The following is a 20,090-nucleotide window of genomic DNA, read 5'->3' on the forward strand; positions in this document are numbered from 1 at the left end:
CCTAAGCTAACCAGGATCAACCACGACCATTCTCCAAGATTGAATGGAACCATTTTTGTTTTGTTCAGCCTCGCATCGATATTATCATTGTCAGACAACAAGTTTGATCAACGTCAAGGATTCATTGGATGCCTCTTCCTTTGACATGCAGCGGGAACTAATATCGTACAGATGAACCAACCTGTCTGTGTATGCTTGTCATATCGGGACGCACAGGGCTTGCACAATGATGCAGAACATGATCAATAACCGTTGGAAGATGCCAGAAGAGCCCTTTCAATGTATGTAGGACCAAGGGCGCGCGTACGTCATCTCATGTAGACTTGTCAAATGCGCATTGCAGCGTTACACGACCTGGTGCGAATAGCTTCAGGCCCAGATGACGTTTCCATTTGACTCTCCCTCGGTATTGAAACGAGAAAGTAATAAGGAACCAAAGTCCCAAGCCAAGGACTCAGAGCAGAAACCCACCCGACAGTCCAATTTGTGTACCTAATTCTCCCCAGCTCGCTCCACAGTAACATACATAGACAGGCATTGGCAACAATCCCATTATTCTATTGGTTCGTGACAGCCAAAATACCACATACGGATTTCAGACTCTTCCGGCACCGAGAGAGTGCTGCCTCTTCCGATAAGAACTAACAACGCACGCACGCACGAAACGGCCCCCAAAACTAGGAGGACTTTGCCTTTTTGGCTGCCTCGCCGAAAAGATCTTCTGATTTCTCAAAGGAGTTTGTTTCGCAGTTTGAATTGTAATCATCTCATGCAGCAGCATCTCGATCAAGAATCAATGCCTGCATGATGCATCCGTTGAAGAAAAGAGAAAAAGGGCTGAGCAAAGGCCTCAAACTCGACCCCATCTTCAAGACCTAAAGCGGAATGGCGCCATCCAGCCCTGTAAGGCAGAACCTTGACCCTGGTGATTTTCTGCTGTAGCTCGTTCGCTTCTGTGGCACTGCCTCATCAGTGAGTGAGAGCAGTGTAGGCGCAGCAGCTTTCATGTTTGGATTGATATACCTCATTCCCTACGGACCATTCCATCATCGCTTTTCTCTTCCTTGTTGACTTTAACTCCGCATGCTTTTGGTTGCCTCTTCCTTCGAGTTCAGCTTACACAAGATGTTCTCATGATCGTTTCTTAATTCCGATGGCCACTTTTGTTCCATTTCGAGTGTCCATTGCAGCGATTGCCACGCAGACTCTCCCGCCTTAACTCCAAGCGCCGAACCGAACTCCCGGGTATGCGACTTACACTTGTATCTTCAACACCAAACGCCCACGTTCGAAACGATGATACGTTTATCATGATAAAGTTTATTTAAAATGGATTCCTCTGGCGCCCTGTCTCAGTCTCATCGCGGCTTTTGACTGTGTATCAGATGATTGGTGCTTCGTAACCGTCTCGGTCATCATTCTGGCCTCACCGAAATAGTAATATACACACAACCAACAACCAACAGAGTGGCGACGTTATCGGGTTGCAGATCGACGGCGCGTTTGTGGCCGCATGTTTCATTATCCGCGCGCGGTTAATAGGTAGACTTTGATGGCAAATTCAGTTGCTAATTATGTCAAAAGGCAAAGTCTAATTATTAACCAAGCGTGTGCCAGTGTCAGCTGTCAGGGACATTCGTGTTGCTATTCTTGGCCCTCGCCTCCGGGTGAGATCACTCCAAGTCTGTGCTATCCAAGCCTAATATTAGGTTGTTAACAATTTCTTATGGGTAACATCTTCATGGCAGTTTTAAAAATACATTGACTACGCTGGATATCTTAACAGTTAGAGTAGACAGATAATGAAATACTTCAGTTCCATTGTCGATATGCAAACACTTCTCAGCACCGAATCAACTTGACTTACACCTTCCAGTCGAACCCGATATCAAAGTAACCCTTCTCAGGCACCTTCAGCATCGAGCAGCTAACAACCTGTCCATCGGCCACAAAGCCCCCTTGATCAACACCCTCCATCTGAACCCTGTTCCCCCACCAATTCAGCTCAATCCCCGGATGCTGCACCGCAAAGTACATCACCGCGCCAGAGATACCAATAGCCGCGCTCATAGAACTCGTCAGCACGTACGCGTACTTCTCCCACCACGCCGCATACCGCCTCTTGATCACCTTGTTGAACACGAACGCCAGAACTATCGAGCCCTGCACGTAGCTCCAGTTGAACGGAGCCCAAGCCATCGGTCCGCAGAATAGGATTGGCGCGTTGACGTTGCGCCAGAAGGCGTTGGGCCACCGCTTGGACATGAAGTAGACGGCTATGGGGAGTATCACACCGACGGGGATTGTGTATGTGACGGCCCGGTAGGGGCCTTGCGTGCCGAACAATCGACGCGGGCCGACGACGCCCCATATCACTGAGGACATGAAGAAAGTGTGCGTACGTGGACACGTGAAGCGGTCTTTCTGATGTGCTTGACATACATCCTCAACGTTACGGAGTAACCAGTGATTCACGCCCAACCCAACAAACCCTGCCAAAAGCGTCGCATAAACCTGTGCTGCAAATGCCCATCTCGGTGGAATCTTGGCATAGTGCGCGAGCTTGAGGTCACTAGCAAAGTTGAGCGACTGATGTGTTGACATAAAACTGAACATCTGAAAAACCATGTTCGGAATTGGTTGGCCCTCAAACACATAGCCAGCAATAAGCTGGGAGATGATACGTGTTGAAATCTCCACGTTCGTAACAGCCAAGAGCATTCCAATTGGAATTTGCAACACGACGGTGAAGAGGACAGCTAGAACGATGCCCCATATTGGCATGCCAGTTGGCCACAGGCTCACCGAGACACAGGCGATGATGAAAGATGCAACAAGAATGACAATGTACCACCAGTGAGGACACTCCGGATATGCAGACATAAGACGGTTGTGTACATCATTGAACTCCTCGTCTCGCGACTTGCGTGCCCAACAAGCCCGTATCCCAGACATGATATCCTTGCGGTGCCAGAGGTACATGTGCACGGGTGTAGCAACATATATCATAAAGGCAGCCGCATACTTGATCACCTGAGTGGAAGTCATGAGGGGGACACTGTACTCGTGGTACGCAGTGTGATTAAGCGTAAGGTCGGGTAGCAATACGCGTGAGATGTTGTACCGCGAGCCGTGGTTATCGTAGATGTAGTTTTTGTTGATAGGGAGGTAGCCCGTGTCCCAGACATTGTTGAAGTATACTAGTGGCGCGACTATGAAGCCCCATATTGCCATCCCACTTGCATAGTTCATGAGCGTGAAGAAGGGCGTTACTATAGGGTCGCCGAGATACGTGGCGACGTTCCAGTCCAATGTTGGTAAGGGGTTGAGGCCCAAACCGCAGGTTGATCCAGCTATGAGGGCGAGTGTGACGTTGCCTGGTGATATCCATGTCGGCCAGTTGAACAGGTAAAGAGCCTTGAACAAGTAATTGGGAATCCAGAAATAAAAGAACATGGAAGTAAAGCAGATCAAGAAGAACTTGTATCGCGACATCTTCCATGCGTGCACTGTATCTTCTGAATTTCCATTGTCCTTGTTCAACGCCTTGGTAAGTGCAATATTTGCAAGCGCTTTTGGCCAGATCATTGAGGGCGGGTATACCAGAAACCTGCGAACCAGGCCAGCACATCCATATCCGAAGAACTGGGTCGATATGAGCGTGAGGATCTGCCAAGGAATACTATTCGAGAGGTTCTTCTCCCCGTAAAACACATCCAGTTTCAGAACTTGGATAATGCTCACGATGTAGGCTCCAATGGCAGATCCACCAAAGGTTACATTCGCCATCATTGCAATGAGAATCTGCTCCTTCTGATTGAACGGTCCAGGATTGAGTGTGAAGTCCCACGAAAAGACCCGGAATCTCCTCGTCGGCAGCCATTTCGCCAACAGCTTCCCCACGGGCATCGCCAAAATCTGCACAATAAATGTTGAAAGGCCAATGGGAGGCATTCGGAGTGAAAAGAATTGTTCAAGTCCAGTGCCAATGATTGCAAATGTTGTCCCCAAAAGGAGTACTCTGAATGTGCCGACTGGCAAGGTCGGGTCATCCGTATCATCCACAACAGCTCGGACTTCAGGATAGATGGAGCTATTTAGCATCAATTCCTTCTGAGCCTTGAAGTCTCTAGAGATGTTCTGGCCTAGCTCAGTGTCTTGTTGTTCGTCATTTTTGTTTTCGAGATATTCGCGTGCCCGGTTGAGAAGCTCGTCGGGGAAATTCTGGTCATGTTCGTGCTCTTTCACAGGCCTTCTTAGGATGTTTTTTGGAGATTCTCTTGGTTCTTGTTGCTCGTTTTTCTCTCGGCTGCTACTGCCATTTTGCTTCGGCTTCTCATTGGTTCGAGATGTGATGTCCAGAAGAGTAGTATCGTCATCTGCAGTGATTCTCCCTGGCTGTTCTAGGGGAGCCATCACATGTATTGTGTAAAGCCACGTCTCTGCAGCCAGTCGAGGAAGAATATTCTTTGATTCCGGGCCTTGTAAAGCGGACTACAGACAGCCGATGGGCAATAAGGTTCCCGATAACCTCCTGATGAGGGTAATGGCATGAAAAAAAGAACGTATCAGTCTCTCATCGTTTTAGACGAATTAGCTCACGAGGCTCTTCGAAACCACCAGCTGGTAGGAGCGTTAGCCTCGGGGATAGTCTGCAAGCAAACTCAATGCAGTCGGTATCTACAGATTTAGTAACTCTGTGAAGCAGGAGCCATACCCATCGACCCCAAGCGATAAATCACATGAACCACCTCGAGATAACGTCAGGGGGCTTGCTGAGGTGCTATTACTGTAACCAAAGGTTCAGAGAATCCTGGGGAAAAAGTGAAGGATGGAATCTAGAGGCGGTATTGATGTTGAAAACAGTTGGTATTTCGGGTTCGATAGTAAACGCTATAAAAACTTTGAGGCTCAAAGTCAATAAGCCAACAAGCGGTCGTCAAGATGTTCTGTATCCCATTCTCCTTCTGTAACCGATTCTGCGCCGAGAGATGGGCTGTTCATCAAAGCTGCTGGGGAACTTAAAACCTCATATGCGCCGCAGCGCCCCCCCCACGGCTTTAACAACAGAGGTCGTAGTCCTCTTGGCTGGTCTCGCCCATTGCTCAGAAAGTTCGACGACGGATTCCATCACTGTCATTCGGCGATTGTCAAGAGCAATGTGACCAAATCCATATCTCACAAGCTTCAGCGCTAACATTCATAAAATAAAGTGCGCCTGGTAAATGCTCGCGTCGACGCTGTCAAGTATTTCGGTATGATCTGGCTTGACAGTCGTCCATACACTTCCTGCACAAGATCAAAGTGACGTCAAAGTTCGCGCGCCAATGCTCTCACGGATCCCCTAAGTCGTATAGGAAGGTCCAGAAGAATCAGCCATAAAATCGGTGGTACTGAGGTTCAAGGCATGACGGCATAGACAAGTCGTTACCGGGCCGATCAATGCCACAATCAACCCTGGTGGTGGTTCGGTCCCATAATGTCATCGAAAATCCTCTCGCCGTAAAGAATCTCAGTCGTAGTAAACAAGTCGGCATGTCTATCGTGTCAATGTCCCAAACACCAAGCGCCGTTGAATGCATGAATGTCGCGTTTCTCGTCTGCCATCAAAACTTCAAATCGTAATACAATAGCGCATTATTCAGAGAATCCCCATCTGTCGCCAGGGATCATTCTCTCTCCCCCTCCGTCGCTGTCTTCTCCGCGCAGCACGTCTGGCCTCGCCAGTACAATCCACACATCCCCAAACAGCAAAGATTAATCTCCAGCCACTACATCACGCGTATCAGTAACGTGACCCTTTCAAAGAGGGGGAAACTTACACCACGGCGATCAAAGCCCATAGGGCAGCCATGAGCCACTGTTCTTGACGCTTCTGCTCGGCGTTTTTGTCATCGGTGATGTTGATGTTTGATACCCACATCATGATGATTCCGCCAACACAAAGAGCTAGAGAGAACAAGTCGTGCAGGACTCTTCTCGAGGTAGCTAATCTGGGGACTGTGAATGAAGCATCTGTCACTGCTAGCACGTCCCAGCTGTCGTTGAGCATTGCAATTGCACACTAGAGCACGTCAGTTTTGCGTAACCAGAAATTCTGAGAAGAGGGGTTACTCACACCGACAGCACCAGCGATAATGACCTGACTCTTGGAAGGCCATTCTTTGCAAACAAATGCGAGCATCAGAATCGAAGCGAGGCTGGTAATCCAAGCAATCAATCTCACACCCGCGTGCACCATCGCATAAGGCCTCGACAGCCTCTCCGGGCGATTACGCCGCCGGGGCCTTGAAGGCATGGCGCGCTGAAGGAAAGAAAAAAAAAAAAAAGCCTCAGCGATGAAGCATTTAAAGAAAAGGAAAAGAGAGACACAGCGTTGTTGATGCTGGAGAGGAAATAAAGTGATGAAGAGAAAGTGGAGGAATGGCGATTCGGGGGTTCAAGGGTCAGGCGAGAGGAACCAATTGGAGAGGCTGAGGCTAGCCTAGTTGAGGGTAGTATCCAGTGCTAGTGAAAGGGAGCTATCGACGTGCCGGGGGCTTTAGAGGGTGGATTTGGATGACTCGGTTTTGCATTCCACGATGGGCTAGAATTGGAATGAGTATCCCGATATCGAGAGTGAAAGATGGAGGGAGGAGAGTGTTTGTTTCATCATACGTCAATGCATGTAGTACAGTATTTGTTAACCGACAGTGGAGGCTTCTGTTTGATCCCCCTGGCCTGACCCAGGTACCTTGCCTAGACCTGGGCTTGTTGCCGTAGCACACCACCACCACATTCTAACCGCCACCGACTAATCCCTGTCCTGTTCAACCACTTCACTTCACTTCACTGCACTCAGCCTTCAATCATCGCATCGTCATTACCTATCGACCCTAAATTAAAATGAATACTCCTCGACATGCAGATATATCCCCTGCGCTCCTGTTCCCTTATGCACAGCTCGCTCATCGCTCAAACGACTCACGCAATTCCTCGTCCGTGCCACTATCTCGCGCCCGCCGCAAACAACGACCCCTGTTTCTCCCCAAGCCTGCTCCACCGGCTCGCGAATCATGGCCTCGATGTCTGGTCTGCACGTGTATTCGCGGATGAGCTCTGGAACAGTGGCGGTTATCTTCCCGCGGCAGGGAGAGTCGCTTGGACAGCCTTTCTCGTCTGGACCGTTTGCGCTGCAGCAGCACCCTGTTGTTGGTCCCTTGACGGGTTGGATGTCGTCCGAGTCGCTTGTGTTTGAGGACTCTGATCGACTAAAGACCGGACCTGATTGATTGGAGCTTGTTATGGCGATATGGATGCTTACATCGACGCCTTTGGCTCGTACCATTCTTCCAGCCTCTTCGGCCCTTTCGACGTAATATTGGATTTCTTGAGATGTTCTCGCAACGAGGATAATTTCGACTCTTTGTGTGCAATTCGATTTTTGGGCTGCTGCAATACTTTCGAGGATGGGGACAACGAAACTGGCTCCAGTTGACGCTCCAATGAGTACCAGCGTTTCGTAAATATTCCATTTCGGGGGGACGCCATATGGCCCTGATACGAAGCCCGTAAGTTCGGATCCCGAATTCTTTGTAGCATGCTCGTGTAGTCGTTTGGAGAATCCGTTATGGGCGCGCACGACAAGCTGTATACTGTTGCAGCAACATGCGCCTTCGACTTTGTGCGCACATGCGATTGTGTATGGGTGCGCTTCGAAGGGTCCAAGGCGTGGGACCCAGAGGTAAATATGCTGTCCTGCCTTCCACTTGAAGTGTACATCCTTGATGGTAACGACAGTCGTGGCTTGTCCAACAACGCGGGTAACGACTCGATGCCCAAGGTGTTTCATGCCTTGACATTCTGTTCCTTGTGGTCGAAGACGGGCATTTTGCCAAAGGAGAAGCACCCATCTCATGGCGCGGTCGAAAACGAGGAACGAAACACTCATCCACAAAAGCCATCGGGCATTCGAGGGAATATGCTTGTGCAGCAACCACAGCGTGATGATACTAGTAAGCACATGCTGAGCCACCCAAACCTCATATGACAATCTTCGAATGGGAACAATTCCAGTGACGACGTTCCAGAGCAGGATAGCCCATGCTGCGAGTCCATACTTGACCAGCGGCATAATCTGAAGCGCGTAGTCCAGAAACTCAGCGCGCACCCACATAGTCCAGAAATGAAAGCCGTGAACCGTCGCAGTGACAAACATGGTCCGCGCAACCCATCGATGCAGCCAGTTCAGCCTCTCATGACTACTCCCTATCAAGAACCCGATAACATTGACCTTTGTCGCCAGAAGGTAGAGTAGCGGGAACTGGGTTAGAGTGACCCATGCATTGCGATATCCGATGCGCTCCCAGTAGTATACATCGTTTTTTGAAACCTGCCAGCTCATCAAATAGACAATGACGACCCAATAACATGCCAGGACGATGATTCGACCGAGTGGAAGCGGTGTTGCCCATCGAAGGCCATTGATGGGGATATAGTATTGCGGATGGCCCATTTCGCGGACGACAGCGGTTGCTGTCGCCCATGCTTGACTAAATGCCCCTCGTGGACGTGTTGGATGGTCTATTGACGGATCGCGACATGCTTTTAATCTGGTAAAGTGTCAGCGTGTTTAGCAAGAGGTCGTCAAGCGACATACCTTTGCTGAGCGTCGAGGTAGTTGATGCCACGAATAGCAGCGAGTGCGCCGACGACACCAGCGATGGAATACCAGTATCCTCGAGCGAAGGCATAGTTGACATCCATCCGCAAGCCGGGGTCATGATGCATGTGGTCCATATCCATGATGGGCTATGGTGCGCCACCGGCGCGGGTTCGATGTGACTTGAGTTGAAGGGACGATTCAGACGGCCAGCGTCGTGATAGAGCCGATGTGTCTCTACCTCATGAACAGTGCTGCTATGATGGTATGGTCTTGCGCTTCAGTTGCTCATGTCACCTGCAAACAAGCCAAGTTTTGTTCGAGTGCAAGTGTCCAGTTTCCCTCTGACTGTGTGACTCGTTGACACTCGAGTGAGAATGAATGAGCAAGTTGATATGATGAAACCGCTTCTTGGCTGACGGTGACTGTATCGAACAAGATGTGAATGTCACAGGTCGCCGGGTATGAAGAGCCCGAGTGCTGATGTTGGATAGTGAAGAAGAGTTAACCCCGCGGAGTGTGATTGCCAGACGAGGCGAGATGCCCATCGGATCGCTTGTATCTGCAACTAACCTCTTTAGATTGGGCAATCAAGCGATGCGAGCTTGATACTTTGAGGCTACACCCGGCAGTAGAAACGTCGAACAACCGTCAAATTGCGCATAAAATTACCAAAACTCAAACTCTCAACTACCATCTCTTTCAAATCTCCCCCAAAACTGCATCCGTTCTATCCGTGCATGCCGAATACCCGATACTTATCACCAATCTTCAAACCTTCTCACAGCAATTCAACTATTCATGGTCTGACAAAAAACTCGCTCACTAACACGACAAGAAAACTTGCTCAAATAACCTCAGGTCCGTGCACGCTCCCATTCTGATTGGCTCCTCCGCACGTCAAGGACCCCTGTTTTTTCCCCTGCGAGGTCTGGACTCTTGGGGTAGGTAGAACGAAACGTGCTCACCACTAACACGGCATTTGGCGATGGAGGCTTACACTGCTAGACGCTGCAGTGGAAAGTCTCTTCGACGTTGAAGAATGGGCGTTTTTTTGAGGCTTTGGGTGTTTCGGATGCACGTTTGATGTGGAATTGGCGTGAATTGCTTCAGGCTAGTGAAGATGGCTTGCATTGATGGAAGGGTTCATCATGGGAGCACAGAGCCTCAATGACGTAGCTTTCATGATGGGGAGTTTGCAGATGCTGTGCATTCATGCTGTGAAACGGGAAATATGTGTAACTCCAGCTGATAAAATATCTGACTACATAAGTCAACAATACCATCACGTTCAAGTATTTGAGTTGGATGACCCCCAATGGAAGCTCATCTCTGACAACGGCCTGATATCCAACACCGTAAGGCAGCATACCTTGTTAGCGAAACACAGCTCCCACTAGCTCAGCCTCTCCCTCATCCCCTTGCCAATATCCGCAACTCCTACAAAAGCAGCTCAGCCGCCCACCTCAGCCCTCTCGAACCACACACTCCCCATAACACCAAACACATCAAAATGCGCTCCTCTACTCTCCTCTCAACCGCGCTCCTCTGCGGCGTCTCCCTCGCCCACTTCGAGGTCAAGTATCCCGAGACCATCGGTTTCAAGGACGACAACGAGGGCGAGTCCCCCTGCGGCGGCTTCACGCCTGACCTCTCCAAGGACAAGCTCGTTGACTTCCACGTCGGCGGCGAGGCTATTGCTCTGCTATCCACGCATCAGCAGGGCAACTGGCTCTTCCGCGTGACCCTCAACGAGAAGGCCGATGGCGATTGGGAGCAGGTCTTTCCTATTGTTCAGCAGAGCGGCCTTGGTGCCTTTTGCCAGCCTCAGGTCACTGTCCCCGAGAAATACGCTGGCAAGAAGGGCTGGGTGAACGTTGTATCCTCCGCCGTTGATGGTCTTCTCTACCAGGTATGTCCTTGCTCTAGAGTTTATAAATAAAATGCTAACAAAAGTACAAGTGCATCGCTGCCAACTTCGTCAAGGGCAAGGCCGATCCTCCCAGCGACTGCAAGAACGCAACCTCGGTGAAGGCCTCATTCGTCGACGACGACAAACTCTCCGCGCTTGTCGGCAACGACTCCAAGGCCGATGCCTCATCGAGCGGCACCGCTTCAGGCACTGCTACCGGCACCGGCTCAGCTGCATCCTCAACAACGAGCGACAACGCTGTCGCGGCGCTGCAGGCTTGGTCAGCAAACGGCGTCGGCATGATAACTCTAATGACCATTGCGTTTGCCGGAGGAGCTCTACTTGTTTAAAAAAAGGTTGAACGGCATTGGTTGGGAGAGCGTTGTATTTTTAATCACACAAGCAGAACGGACAAGACGAAACAATTCATTTTCACTGTGCCTCTGAGTTGCAGATCACCAACATCGTTGAGTCGTTAACATGCAAACCCCCATGCCAGTGATCAGCGAATATCTAGCTGTACCAAGCCGTATCCGGAGAAATACTCCACGCTCAACAACGACAATATTTCTCCACTAGCATCTCATTGGACATCCAAGGGTCTCTGATCTGATGTCGACCGCAACTGGGACGGAAAATCCATATTCACCGCCAGCCAGCGTCTCTTCTCTCGCTCACTTCTATCCTGCCATTGATACACCGATGCCCGTTGTAACATCTGATTCATATGAATTGTTTCATCTCTGTACTGTAAGCCAATGGCTCATAATTCGTCATTCTATGTGTTGTGCTCTCTTTTCCCATCAGTAACGCCCTGCGAATAAACTTTTTCCCATGTGTGAATCGCCCAGCTCCCCCGGATTAACATAACATAACAAACGCCCATTTGTATGTTTTTCACGTCTCTATTCCGTACAAACGGCTTTTGCTTTATTATGTCTCCAATCTCCCTAGCCATTGTATACCTACCAAGCCATTCTAGCGCCCATTGACATCTTACCACCATTTACTACGCTTTCAGTCTCCGTTTGTTACGTTCCATTTTGACTCTCGCCGTTTATCTCGAAAACTTGATGAGCTAAATCCTTATCCAGTTGATATATCTTGAAACTCTGGCTGTTTGCCAGTATGGCAGCTGTAGACCTCTACCACGCCAGCTTCTCGAAGCAGCTCTTCAATTACATATCCACAGACCAGCCACTGTACTCAGCATGGGGTTCATCATGGCCAAAGCGCGAAGTGGGCGTTATGCTCAGTCTTGATATAGCTTCATGTTCGATACTTTTGCTATACCTTTGCCGAACCCCGTTATCACGGTTTACTCCCCGCTGGTTGCAACCGTTTGCACAAGAACCACCACCGTTTCATCCCAAGAAGAGGAAATGGACTTTTTGGACTCTATGTCTTTTGCTCATCGCCCTAATTGGGCTTGGGCTGGCCATTAGCTCTGTTATTGTTCATTCTCATCACAAAGCTTCGTTCATGGAGCTTGTGCCTTGGACTGTTGCGGCGCTAATTACGGTTCTGGGTCGACCTGTCCAAGCTCCCAAGTTGTTGATGCTGCAGTATCTTCTCATGATGGCAACGACTCTAACTCTCAGAGCGATCTATTACCTCAGCTTCAAGGTCAACTCAATTAACCCCTTCGACATTGGTCATCTCACCCTTGAGATCTTGGCAATTCTGGTCATCATGAACATGCCTCTACGAAACCCATTCTGGGGCTCATCGAATATCGGAAACGCCAAAGCCGCTCCGTCAAACCACGTCCGAAGTCCTGAAGACAACCTCACCCTCTTCCAATTCTGGACCATGAGATGGGTAAACCCCCTATCAAAAATCGCACAAAAACGAGAAATCGCCATCGAAGACGTCTGGCAGCTCCCCTACGAGTTTCAGCACTGGAGGCTGCACCAGGTATTCCGAACGCTCAAGGGCAAGCTCCTCCCATGCCTCATCGAAGCAAACGGTCTGGATCTTCTCATCGGAACATTCGCTGCTATTCTGGAACGATTCGCTGAAGTTTCCAATCTTCGTCTCACAAGCAAGCTTTATCAGTCTCTCGACAAGAACGACCCTGCAGAAGCTGGGCTCTGGTGTGTCGTTATCCTCAGCATCGACACTGTCCGTCAAATCGCAAGGACATCTTCAGGATGGTACTCTCGCAAGGCCTACGAACGAAGTCGCGGTGAGACATTCATTGGCCTGTTCAGCAAACTCCTCACGAGAGCCGTCCCAGGATCCGAAATGACAGAGAAAGACCCCTCAGCAAACACTGGAGAGAGCAATACTTCTTCAAACCGTTTCAACAGGTTCTTCAACAAATGCTGCGGCCGCAACAAATCCAGACCAGCAGAGAAACCAGCACCAGACCATCAAGCCTCAAACGCGAAGGTAGTTAACCTAATCCGTGGTGATACTTATGAGATATCCCAGCGATTCTGGGAGTTTCCTCGCGTTGTCGCAACGCCCATCAAAGTTATCGTCACAATCTACTACCTGATCGACATAATGGGTTGGCCATCTTGCGTCGGCTTCGGATTCATGGTCATCTTCCTCGTCTGCAACTCCCTCCTCGTTCGGCAGGTCATCAAACTTGAACGTCAACGAACGGGGCATTCTGATCGGAGGGCTCAGGCTGTTGCGCATTTCGTAGAGGCTAGTCGCCCGCTTAAGCTCAATGGCTGGACATCCTCGTGGAGAGATCGCATTCTGAGGTTCAGGGATGTCGAGATGAGGAAGAGGTTTCATATTTCTATCGTCAATGCTACAATCTCCACGATCAATGTCTTTGGAGGCGCGGTCTATCCGTTTGCGAGTATTTGCTTATACACACTCATCCTTGGACGCGGTCTACCCAACGACGTTATCTGGCCTTCACTACAACTATTTGCACAGCTTGAGGCTAGTACCCGCGAAGCTTTCGATCTTATCTCTGCAGTCTGGAAGTGCACTATCCCTGTCGAGCGTGTCAACAAATACATGTCAGAACCCGACCGAGACGAAGACGCCTTCAGCGGCTGTGAAGCGCGCGACATCGAGTTCCACAAAGCAAGTTTCGCACGCCCCTCGACAGACCATCTCGTTCTTCGCGACTTGACCCTCAAGTTCTCAACGGGTCTGACCGTCGTGCGCGGTAAAGTTGGCTCGGGCAAATCTAGTTTATTGCTTGCGATCCTCAACGAACTGGAGCACAAGAGCGGTCACTTCTCAAGAGCCGATGAACCAATCTCGTATGCGCAGCAGCTTCCGTGGTTGCAGAACAAGAGCATCAGGGATAATATTACCTTTCACGAATCTTTCGATAGTACGAGATATCGAGAAGTTATTAGTGCTTGTGCGCTGATTCCTGACTTCGCAACGTTTCCCATGGGTGATCAAACGAAGCTTGAGGAGGGCGGTATCGGACTCTCAGGCGGTCAAAAGGCGCGTGTGGCACTGGCGAGAGCGGTCTATAGTAGCTGTCGAATTCTTCTTCTGGACGATCCTCTTGCAGCGTTGGATCACGATACAGCGAGCTATATCGTTCAGTGCTTCCTTTGCGGACCGTTGGCTAAGACCCGAACAATTGTTCTCGTTACACATCGCGATGATCTCGTTCTTCGACACGCCGATCAAGTTATTGATATCAACGATGGCTACGCCCATGTTCTCACTCCGACAGAACTCAAAGAAGAGCTCGACCATCCTCACCTTTTCAACCCTAGCTCTGCTGAAGTTCAACCTCACGAAATGCCCAATGAGCATGTATCTGAAGAACTTCCAAGCGACAAGGGCCTTCCTGAAGAAGTCACCGAGACAGGGGCTATCCCCATCGGTATCTATCTTAGGTACATGGGCGCAGGAGGATGGCATCTATGGGTGTTTCTATCTTTGTTCTATGGACTATCTCGGTACTGCGATATTGCGCGAGCACGACTCCTCGAAGCATGGGGCCATGAATCTGCAAACCTCGAAACTCTCATCGAAAGCGAATATTGGGGTCTTCCCAATCCCAGCCAAAACCCTCGACCATGGCTATACGTTCTCGCAGGTCTATCAATCGCCCAGATCCTCTCGTACGCCTCAGCCCAAGTCCTCCTCGCTTCGATCAGCATCCGCGCAGCTCGACGACTATTCAGAATCGCCATCGACAGAGTTAGCAAGGCGTCATTCCGCTACCACGATATTACACCAACAGGCCAACTAAAGAACCGTCTCATCTCCGATATGGGCATGGTCGATGGTGGAATTCTTGCGCCCCTCGAGCAATTTGTGTTTAATCTGGTCGCTCTCTCGCTGAGTCTCTTCGCCATCATGACACATCAGATCTTTCTTGTAGCAGTCATCTTTGTTGTCGCCATTCTGTTCGCATACTTCTATCGTATATACGTCCCCGCTTCTCGCTGTCTACGCCGAATGGAGATGCGATATCTGACCCCCATCATCGCCAACATTGGAGTCATGCAGGATGGTCTTGTGACGATTCGTGCTCTCAAGGTTGAGAGCCGCTTTCAAAATAAGCACTTGGAAGCTGTTGATGATTTCCAAAAGCACGATCATTTCTTCTGGAGTATGACATTCTGGCTCGACTTTAGACTTGGTATGTCTTCAGCCATCATGCGAACCATCCTTGTTCTCTCCATGGTATATATGGGCACACCAGCTAGTGCAGTCGGTTTTGTTCTGACTCAAACCAACATCGCCATGATTGCTGTTCAGCAACTATGTGAGAAGTTTGCGGCTCTTCAACTCGACGCCGTGTCGCTCGAGAGAGTCGATGCTCTGAACCGTATCCCAGAAGAACCTAGCGGCGATATCGAGCCTCCTCAAGACTGGCCCAGACCATGCGATAGTGTACGCTTCCAGGATATGTCATTCAAGTACGCCGATGACCTCCCCTCGGTACTGGACAACGTATCATTCGAGATCCCTGGCGGCTCAACTTGCGCAGTTCTCGGTCGAACAGGCTCCGGAAAGTCTACCATCGCAAACGCTCTCCTCGTAACACAAGCGCCGTACTCAGGCGCTGTCTCAATCGGAAGCATCAATCTCGCTTCCATCAACCGTACAGCCCTCCGCAATCGTGTAACGTTCATCCAGCAGGATCCAATCCTCTTCCCCGGCACATTACACGACAACATCGATCCAGAAGCCAAGTTCTCCGACCAAGATTGCACAAACGCAATCCATCGCGTTCTCGGTACTGGCTGGGGTCTCGAAACCCGCATCGACGCAGGCGGAAAGAACCTGAGTCAGGGGCAAAGACAGCTCGTAGGTATATGTCGAGCTGTACTGCGACGTAGTGGCCTTGTCATTCTCGATGAAGCAACAGCATCAATTGATCGTGGGACAGCGGCTATGGTGCAGAGGATCCTTAGGCAGGAACTCAGAGAGAGCACTGTCATCACGATTGCGCATCGGTTGGAGGCTGTGGAGGATGCGACGTGGTGCTTGAGACTGGATAGAGGGAGGGTGGTTGAGTGTGGGCCTGCGAATAATATAGGGAGAAATGCTGGGGAGGCGGCGGATATATAAGGAAAAGTCGTGCCAGTTATTGCGATTCAGGTGCTATAGTTTAGATGAGCAGATTGAAGATGAAATGAGATGTTGGATAACCTCCAAGCGTATATAAAATGGCATGTCCTCAAGTTTGAAGTGAAAGGAGTGGACGGGCTTGTTGGCTTTATATCATTGCAGACTTGGTGTACTTGGTCTGTTTGCAACTCTCTGTCTCCATCACGACAGATGGGGGTATACAACTCATAGTCATGAGATGGTTCATTGCGAATGACCTTTGGAAACAGGCATTAGAGTAGGCAGTCTGTTTGTAAGTCGTGTCACACGAAGTATCCGGTGCATAGACCTCATGGTGGAAGTTTGTCCTCACTTGACATGGATGATTCCATGATCAAGTTGCATATAAAGAGTAAAGCACAGTGAGGTCGGATCTCGTCTTACAAGCATATCAACAGACAATATCACATTATCAAGAACGTAGCAGATAATTACGAGCCACAGCAATCTTCCCACGTTTCATCCCAAAGATCCCCCATCGTCAGTCCCTGGCGAAATTCAAGACTTTGGGGGTGGGCAATATCGGGATGTGGATACAGCATGATTTGCGGTAAGCGGACCAGTCAAATCAGTCTAATTAATGATCTTGGACCCTGGCGGTTGAAGTCGCATCCGGGTATAATTTGATGACAGGGGACTCTTCCGTTTTATACCGTGTTCTCAATTCCTGAGATGGATACAGACCTGAGGCTATTCACAAACATGTCAAGTGAGGAAGTAGTAAATAGCTTCAAAACACATCGTGGAAATAGTAATAGCCGTGAATGTCTAGCGGAGACCTTCCTGGCCGGGTCGGCTACAACCTTTGACCGTCGCGGCTCCGCGAAGTGGACCCTCCCATTCCGACACTCTCAGACTCTCTCGGAAGCGCCTCAGGTACACAGCCAATCAGACCTCACATCCGAGCCTCCGAAACTCCGACCTCGAGCTCCGAGTTCGATGGAAACATGGAAGGCATATAACATCGGCATCTATCCGTGCCTAACCTTGTCTCTAAACGCTCCTGAATCTTATCGGAACAGCACGGAAGAGTTTATACTCACGATTTCCGCGGTTCAAGGAGGGGCACTTACATATAGCAAGCATATCCTTCATCGGCAATCGATATCCTCCCCTTTTACAGGCACGGCAGTGCTAGAGTCTTTACCCGACGGTGAAGCATTTCCGGAAATTTATTTAAAAAACAGATCCTGAGATTTTTAATAAAAGTGATATGGAAATAACTGGAAATCGAAGGCTGAGTCCACTTGCAGACCTCGGCAAAGCTCGGTCATGCGCTTCACCTTTTTTTTCTTGCTATTGTTCTATTTCTCCCCTTGACGAGCGGACGATGGCCGTTTGGAGAGGGCGTGAGTCTTGGTTAAAGGTGTGTCGTTAGAATTAAAGAGCTGTGGGGGATTGTAATTGGTGGTAGCTATAGTTGAAGTGATGAAAGAGAACCAATGATTCCAAGAGAGTCCCTGCTTGGAGCTCGTGATCATGAATACGTAAATTCTCCTTTCACCTACCTAGGCTGGGGCTGTCATGATACACGGCTCTGCCCTTTCTCCTCACGAATAAAGTTGATATTCTAATGGGGAGCAGACCCCGCAATATCACAAGCTCGGCTACCCGTCGGTAAAAGAGCATCGACGTCACTTAGAACCAATCTCTCACCGAGCTCGCTCTCGTAAATTGAGTCATCCCAAGCTCGTGATCACCAGACTTATTTCCTTCAACACTTTTTACAGTTGTAGCATGTGCCACTCTTAAAGGAACAGTCAGAGGCTCGTTATTCTCGGCCGCATGGAATGATGCTCTGAACCCTGGTCCTCCATCTGCCCGGACCACTCACTGGTGGGGCCATTGACTCTCGGTCTAAAGAAACCCAGAGCTGAGGGCCGACGTCAGAGTTCGTGGATATTTTGTGAGGGAGAGTTCCTTTTGTTGGTTCTGGAAGGGGATTAGGGGAGTTGCATGTGAGAGGCGATGGGACGGCATCTGGGAGAGAGAGTGTGAAGGCATGAATCTACATGCCATGATGAGAATACGTTTTGGCAGTTGGTTATACAGCTCATGAACATGTCTTTTCAACAGATCATGTTGTAGATAGAGCAATCAAGATGCTCAATAATATCATTTCACACAAATCACGCCTTTGAATGCCGTGTCTCCAGCCAATTCATTGCCAAGGCATCCTCCGAGGTCTTCCATTCTCACCCCCAATCCCGTCCCCGTCCATTCCCCAACTCCAACTTATTTTTCCCCGTAATCTAGTTCTAGTTCACAATGTGGGGTTCTCCGGACTTCAATCATAACCTTTTGAGGTGTGTGAGTATTAGACCCTCTACTAGACTCGGTCCATCGCCGACATGGATCGTGGTCATGGCATATGCTGCTCTACTCTTCTCTACTCTTTAAATTGTTTCCCTCGTCCTCCGATTTCCGCTCTTGTTTCTCTTCTCTCCTCTTAGCCCTCTCTTTCACTTTTTCGTCCCTTTTTCTCTGTCCCGTCCGTCTGTTCCTCTTGTCTTCTCGAAGCTAGACTAAAGTAAATAAAATCAATCATCCACCGATCCGAACCTCGGCTCTACGAACTCGGCGCAAAACTCTTGGATTTTGAAATAGTTGTTGTTGTTTGACTCGGCGCAAGATTGACCGAGAGATCAATTCTGTCGCAATGGCTTCAAAGAATGGAAATGGAAAGAAACAGCCGCCCTCAGCGGCTGTCAACCTCATTGGTATGTCGCAGCCAAAGAAAACGGTTCTCAGAGGCCAATTCTCCATGCACAATTGTACGGAAGCTAACATGAGTCGCAGCTGGTGGTGGTGCTGGTATGATGGAAGCTCTCGCATGTCATCCCCTCGGTAAGCTCCAGTCGCAAACCCAAAAAGTCTTACAACCAAGAAAAAGTGATTAACATGTGAAATAAAAAAGACACAATCAAAGTCCGCATGCAGCTTTCAAGGCGCGCGCGCCAACCAGGTGCCCCCAAGCGCGGCTTCATCAAGACGGGCGCCGCCATCATCGCAAAGGAGACACCCCTGGGTCTCTACAAGGGTCTCGGCGCTGTTCTCACAGGCATCGTGCCAAAGATGGCCATCCGCTTCACCTCCTTTGAGTGGTACAAGCAGATCCTCGCTGATCCCACAACTGGCGTCGTCTCTGGAAAGGCTACCTTCATCGCCGGTCTATCAGCCGGTGTCACAGAAGCCGTCGCCGTCGTCACGCCCATGGAGGTCATCAAGATTCGTCTCCAGGCGCAGCACCACTCCATGGCTGATCCCCTCGACGTCCCCAAGTATCGCAATGCTGCGCATGCGCTGTACACTGTTGTTAAGGAGGAGGGTTTCGGCGCGCTGTACCGCGGTGTGAGCTTGACGGCATTGAGACAGGGTTCTAACCAGGCTGTCAACTTTACTGCATACAGCTACTTTAAGGATTGGTTGAAGAAGTGGCAGCCTCAGTATGAGAACACAAACCTGCCCAACTGGCAGACTACTCTCATCGGTCTTGTTTCTGGTGCTATGGGTCCTATGAGCAACGCTCCTATCGATACTATTAAGACTCGTCTGCAAAAGGCTACTGCTGAGCCTGGAGTCAGCGCCTGGACACGAATCACTCGAATTGCCGGAGACATGTTCAAGTGAGTCACACATTTTGAGACGGCAAAGATTGATATACTGACTCTTCAAAGGCAAGAAGGAATTCACGCTTTCTACAAGGGTATCACACCTCGAATCATGCGTGTCGCCCCCGGTCAAGCCGTCACCTTCACCGTCTACGAGTTCCTCAAGGATAAGCTAGAAAAGAGCAACATCTCACTGGTCGGAGGCAAGTACGAGGAATAAAGCAGTGGCGCAAACCACGAAATCACGATCATAAACTGAAGCTCTTTGTTGGGGAACCCTTTTACCCAGAAGGACGAACCACGAGAACGCCAGTCAAACATATACCTTGGAAGCCGCTTTAGATCGTCTCAGTTTCTAACCAATTCACAG

General features: G+C 49.7%; 6 protein-coding genes across 6 annotated transcripts; 3 read left to right on the plus strand and 3 right to left on the minus strand.

The window, feature by feature from the left end:
* Positions 1 to 1,863: 1,863 nt before the first annotated feature.
* Positions 1,864 to 4,416, minus strand: FMAN_05001 (uncharacterized protein; the record flags this gene model as incomplete). Its single annotated transcript, XM_041828224.1, has 1 exon — positions 1,864 to 4,416. The coding sequence occupies one exon, from the start codon at positions 4,414 to 4,416 to the stop codon at positions 1,864 to 1,866; it is 2,553 nt and encodes an 850-aa protein (XP_041679108.1).
* Positions 4,417 to 5,641: 1,225 nt separating this feature from the next.
* On the minus strand, positions 5,642 to 6,298 carry FMAN_05000 (uncharacterized protein; the record flags this gene model as incomplete). Its single annotated transcript, XM_041828225.1, has 3 exons — positions 5,642 to 5,771; positions 5,823 to 6,064; positions 6,119 to 6,298. 3 exons carry the CDS (start codon positions 6,296 to 6,298, stop codon positions 5,642 to 5,644), a joined length of 552 nt encoding a protein of 183 aa, XP_041679109.1.
* A 582-nt stretch (positions 6,299 to 6,880) lies between these two features.
* FMAN_04999 (uncharacterized protein) lies at positions 6,881 to 8,784 on the minus strand (the record flags this gene model as incomplete). Its single annotated transcript, XM_041828226.1, has 2 exons — positions 6,881 to 8,591; positions 8,639 to 8,784. 2 exons carry the CDS (start codon positions 8,782 to 8,784, stop codon positions 6,881 to 6,883), a joined length of 1,857 nt encoding a protein of 618 aa, XP_041679110.1.
* A 1,370-nt stretch (positions 8,785 to 10,154) lies between these two features.
* Positions 10,155 to 10,903, plus strand: FMAN_04998 (uncharacterized protein; the record flags this gene model as incomplete). The annotated part of the gene is made up of 2 exons (XM_041828227.1): positions 10,155 to 10,553; positions 10,604 to 10,903. The coding sequence occupies 2 exons, from the start codon at positions 10,155 to 10,157 to the stop codon at positions 10,901 to 10,903; spliced, it is 699 nt and encodes a 232-aa protein (XP_041679111.1).
* Positions 10,904 to 11,681: 778 nt separating this feature from the next.
* On the plus strand, positions 11,682 to 16,070 carry FMAN_04997 (uncharacterized protein; the record flags this gene model as incomplete). Its single annotated transcript, XM_041828228.1, has 1 exon — positions 11,682 to 16,070. The coding sequence occupies one exon, from the start codon at positions 11,682 to 11,684 to the stop codon at positions 16,068 to 16,070; it is 4,389 nt and encodes a 1,462-aa protein (XP_041679112.1).
* A 2,698-nt stretch (positions 16,071 to 18,768) lies between these two features.
* On the plus strand, positions 18,769 to 19,940 carry FMAN_04996 (putative succinate-fumarate transporter; the record flags this gene model as incomplete). Its single annotated transcript, XM_041828229.1, has 4 exons — positions 18,769 to 18,829; positions 18,909 to 18,956; positions 19,027 to 19,735; positions 19,787 to 19,940. 4 exons carry the CDS (start codon positions 18,769 to 18,771, stop codon positions 19,938 to 19,940), a joined length of 972 nt encoding a protein of 323 aa, XP_041679113.1.
* Between the last annotated feature and the right edge of the window lie 150 nt (positions 19,941 to 20,090).

This window comes from Fusarium mangiferae (assembly GCF_900044065.1).
Source record: "Fusarium mangiferae strain MRC7560 genome assembly, contig: FMAN_scaffold003, whole genome shotgun sequence".
Lineage (NCBI taxonomy): Eukaryota > Fungi > Ascomycota > Sordariomycetes > Hypocreales > Nectriaceae > Fusarium > Fusarium mangiferae.